Source organism: Echinops telfairi, unplaced genomic scaffold, assembly GCF_000313985.2.
Source record: "Echinops telfairi isolate 266 unplaced genomic scaffold, ASM31398v2 ScPeMD7_7;HRSCAF=31, whole genome shotgun sequence".
NCBI lineage: Eukaryota > Metazoa > Chordata > Mammalia > Afrosoricida > Tenrecidae > Echinops > Echinops telfairi.
In genome coordinates this window covers 23,908,880-23,913,354 of record NW_022103904.1, presented here as the reverse complement: position 1 = coordinate 23,913,354, position 4,475 = coordinate 23,908,880, and the positions used below count along the sequence as shown (strand labels likewise).

The following is a 4,475-nucleotide window of genomic DNA, read 5'->3' as shown; positions in this document are numbered from 1 at the left end:
CAGAAGAGAAGCTCTCCAGCAGCGGCTCTCACTCCCTGGGGACTGGGGGCCAGCGAGCTGCCCTGGAGGGGCTGGCAGGAACAAGGCTGGTGACCTCCACGGGCAGTCCCAGGTCCTCCGCGTGGAGCTGCTGCCTGCACAGGAGCAGCAGCCCTCAGTCACAAGGGGCAGAAAGGATCCGTGTGAATGGCCAGTTGATGATGAGAAGCACACTGGTCACCATGACTTTCAAACATTATTATTTTATTGTGGTTAAAATACTCACACCTCACCTATCAACCCTCTCTGTCTCCGACATTTCTGACAGTACTAAAAAAAAAAAAATTCTACTCCCTGACTATCTTGCCCATGAACCACGAACCTTTTCCATGAACCACGAACACCAGGCTGTGCCACACGTAGAAATACCAAATGCGAGTAACACTGGCTGTGATGGTTGAAGTTGGGTGTCCATTGTAACATATTACACTGTAGCCTGTAAGGACAGTCATTACAATCATTGCCATTAGCAATTTCCAAAACTTTTTCATTGCCCCCCAAAGAAACTCTGTTCCCATTACACATGACTCCCTCTCTCCATTACACATGACTCCCTCTCTCCCTCCCTGGAGCCGCTGGTGGCCACCAACATGTCTGTGTTTTCACTGATTTGCCTACTAGAGACATTTCACAAAAGTGGGTCATCCGATATTTGACCTTTGTTTCGGACTCATTCCGCCCCGCGTGACATGCTCCAGGTTGGTCTGTGTGGCAGCATGCAGCAGGCCTTCCTCTCTCTTTCCGAGTGAGTGCTACTCCAATTTAGAGGTAGGCAGCATTTTGCTTCCACACCCATTTACCTATGGAAAGTTGGGTTGTTTCCACCTTTTGCTATTGTGAATAATGCTGCAATGAACGTCAAATTGAGGGTCTGCCAAACTCTGACCTTCAGGCCAATTTCGACTTCGAGTGACCCTCCAGGACAGAGTAGAACATTGGAGCCCATCAGCATTCCAAGGCTGAGATCTTCATGGAAACAGACCGACAGACACATCTTTCTCCCAGTAGTGGCGGGTGGGCTTCAACCACTGACTTTTCAGTAGCAACTCTGTGCTTTAACCACGAGGCCACCAGGAACCTCAAGAAACAGCCAAAACTCAAACAAACCTCACTGCCGTGGCGTCGACTCCTAGTGACTCTGTAGCATTGGGTAGAACTGCCCCTGAGGGCTTCCGAGTCTGTAACTCTCAATAGGAGTAGAAAGCCTCATCTTTCTCCCGTGGAGCAGCTGGTGGTTTTGAACTGCTGACCCCGAGTTCAGCAGCCCAATGTATGACCACTACCTAGGCTCCTGTACCAGGGATCCTCCAGCAATGTTATGCTTAGATGATCATTGGTCCCTGGGAAAACCATCTAGTCACATGTCTATGTCTGGCTTATGAAGGCGTTAGTATTTATAAGCATTCCCCGGGGTCTCGCTCTGGGGTGATGCTTGCTAACAGCACCTGCTAGTGTGCTTTGGAGTCGACAGTGTCCACTGTATTTTCTGTTTTCCATGATGGCTGTGCACCGGTGCCCTTAGCACCAACCTTGAAAATCAAGACTAAGTGAATTCGGATGCACATGGCCTTTTGGTGCCTTCGATTTGGTCTTGGGTGTCGTGGCTTTTGGCAGTTGCATTTGTTCAGTGCCGCCCCGCCTCCTTGTAACTTGAAGGGATGACAAATGATGTTGTCTTTAAGCATACAGAGCTAAGCTGGGGATGCTCAACACTGTGTCGAAGATCCGAGGGCAGGTGAAAACGACCGGCTACCCACAGACAGAAGGCTTGCTGGGCGACTGCATGCTGAAATATGGGAAGGAGCTTGGGGAACAGTCGGAATTTGGTGAGCACTCACACGTCCCCTGAGAATACTCCCCTGCTGGTTTCACGTCATGCACCACACTATGAGTATGACCACTATGACTTAATATTCCCTCAGGAATGCATGTATGTTCATGACAGAACCTTTACAGGCAAGTAGAATAAAGGGGTATGTGAACGTGACTCAGAGTTCCACAACCCAGGAGACTGTCCCTAGCGAACTTGGGCCATCCTCACAAACAGTGTCCTTAGGCGGCTCCGGTGGTTAAGCGCTTGATTACTGGCCACAGAGTTGGTGGTTTGGACCCACCCAAATGGAGCCATGGTGGCAATTTGGCGTCTAACCTCGAAGTCAGCAGTTTGAAACCACCAGCTGATCCTTGGGAGAAAGCTGAAACGTTCTACTCCCGTAAAGAGTTAGTCTTTAGAATCCTCAGGGGGCGGTCCTACCTTGTCGCTTCGAGTTGGAATTGACTTGGTGGCAGTGCGTCTGGTTTGAGAGGTGTCCTAGAAGACAAGGCTCCTTCCACAGATTTGAAAGCCATTCGCAGAAGTTCTATTCACGGGGCCATCATGAGTTGAAAACACTCAACTAACAAACAATCACAACAACACGGTCTTCTGAAAGCTATTTTCTTTCACTCAGGATGTCCATTACCTGTGTTATAAAGTAATTCTAAAATATTGTTTTTCAAGGCTGCATATTATTTCATGTTTGTTCAACCAATCCCAGTTTTGGAAAACTTAGATATTTTTCTTCACATAAAATTAGAAAAACATATTACATAATATTTCTAGGGACCCTCTTCATAAGGAAGTCTTTGGAGGATGACTTAGATGCAATTGTTGGAAGTGAAATTGCTAGGTCAGGTTTTTGAAGCATCTTCCTAAATGACCCTCTAGAAACCCACAGCCATCAAGTTGATTCCAACACATAGCAGCTCGTTTTAGGGTCTCCAGCCTCATCTTTCTCCCGAGGAGCTGCTGGTGGTTTCAAACTCTTGACCTTGGCATTAGCAGCCCAACATGTAGCACTCTCTGCCACCAGGGCTCCAAGACTTTTTAGAAAGGGGTGATTACCAACTCAACAATCTTGTCAGGAGTGAGAGTATCAGAGTATATTTCCCAACAAAATTCTAATCTTGGGAATTATCTTCTAAGTTTACGTTTATATTGCTAGGCAATATATGAAAATAATATCTCGATGCTACTTCGATTTCTTTTTATCTACTTATTTAATTATGCACGAGGGTGGACTTCTCTCATGGTGTCATTTTTGTGAATTCTACTCTTGTGTATTTGCCTGTTCTCCCATTAGGGTGTTCCTTTGCCCTCGCTGATTTATGCACTCTTCAAATGGTGAGGATATTTGTGTTACGCCCACTTTACAAGTGCAGGGGGCTTTGTCGCAGATAGGCTGACGTCATAGGTGGCATTTTAATGGAGAAAGATTTTCCTTTTTATATAATGGAGTGCTTTATTCTCCTTTCTGGCCTCCGGCTTTGACATCATGCTGAGAAAGACTTTTTCCACCCCACCTTGCAGCCTTGCCTTACACCATTTATATAAACGGTGATTTTTACATTTCTGGGGAGGATACCTTATGATTCCTTTTCTTCTCCTTTTAGTTTCAAGCTCTTGAATTTTTCGGATACATTCTGTGCAATAGGGTTAGAGAATGTGTACTGTGTAACAAATAATTAGCCGGTTGTTCCAGCACATTATTATAAAGCCCAGTCTTTCCGCCCTGATTTGAGATCGCCCATTTGTTACAGACCAAAGATTTTATCTTTTTCTTTTGTTTTTGGTCTTTCTCTGCTGTTTTTTTTGCTATGTGTATCTGTTTTTCCTTCAGTTAATATTGTTTTAAGCATTGTAGCTTTAAAATAGATTAGAATGTATTTTGCTAAAATTTACCCTCATTATTTTATTGCCAAACTTTCTTAAAAATCCCCGTCCATTTCCCAGATGAAACTTGTTGTTAGAAGTCAGGGAGTCAGTCCAGACCCCCCAGTAACCCTGTGGACAAGAGGATGAAACAATGCCCGGTCCATTTTAAATTTCCCCCTGTTAAAATAGGACAAAAACAAGTATAAACCAAAACACTAAGTTTTGATGGCTGTGGTTTTAAATTGATAAATTCAATTACAGGAGAACTGACTTCAATGCATTAAATCTTCCAGGAGAATTGGGCACGCTGCTGCTTACGGGTGGTAACAAACAGGGTATATAAATTAAAAGTTAAACTATTGGGCCCCCATAATTAATCTAGAAAATTGACCATGGAGGGAAGCTTTCCAAAAAAAAATTTAATAGCAAATATTGAAACATTAAAATAGAGGATAACACTGTCCTTTATATGAATATCATGCAGGTTTTATTTTATTCCATGGGTGATAGCTTATTTCCTATCCTGAAGGCAAATCACTTAGAAGGGAACCAAGCGAGCCTGCAGGAAGACCTGGGAATCCAAGGACAATGCTGCCATTCCCCTGACCACAGTGCCTGGGCAAGGGGCTTGGCTGGCCGGACAGTTTGGTACCTTCACAGGAGCTCTGAGATGTAAGGAGCGGAGCTGCTGTCAGGAGGGCAGGAATGGACAACGTGTTTGCTGTGTGGAGGATGAAGCTGG

The 4,475-nt window shown here is 45.0% G+C and overlaps 1 protein-coding gene across 4 annotated transcripts in view; it reads left to right on the top strand.

Annotated features, from left to right (window-relative positions):
• The window catches only part of SH3GL3 (SH3 domain containing GRB2 like 3, endophilin A3), a 168,596-nt gene that overhangs the window by 115,884 nt on the left and 48,237 nt on the right, over positions 1-4,475 (top strand). For 3 of the 4 annotated variants that reach the window (XM_004708083.2, XM_045286411.1, XM_045286410.1), the window contains one exon: positions 1,722-1,865. In XM_004708083.2, the coding sequence (XP_004708140.2) occupies positions 1,722-1,865 (144 nt within the window). The remainder of the gene's footprint in view (positions 1-1,721; positions 1,866-4,475) is intronic. The other variant, XM_045286412.1, reaches the window with a different exon arrangement.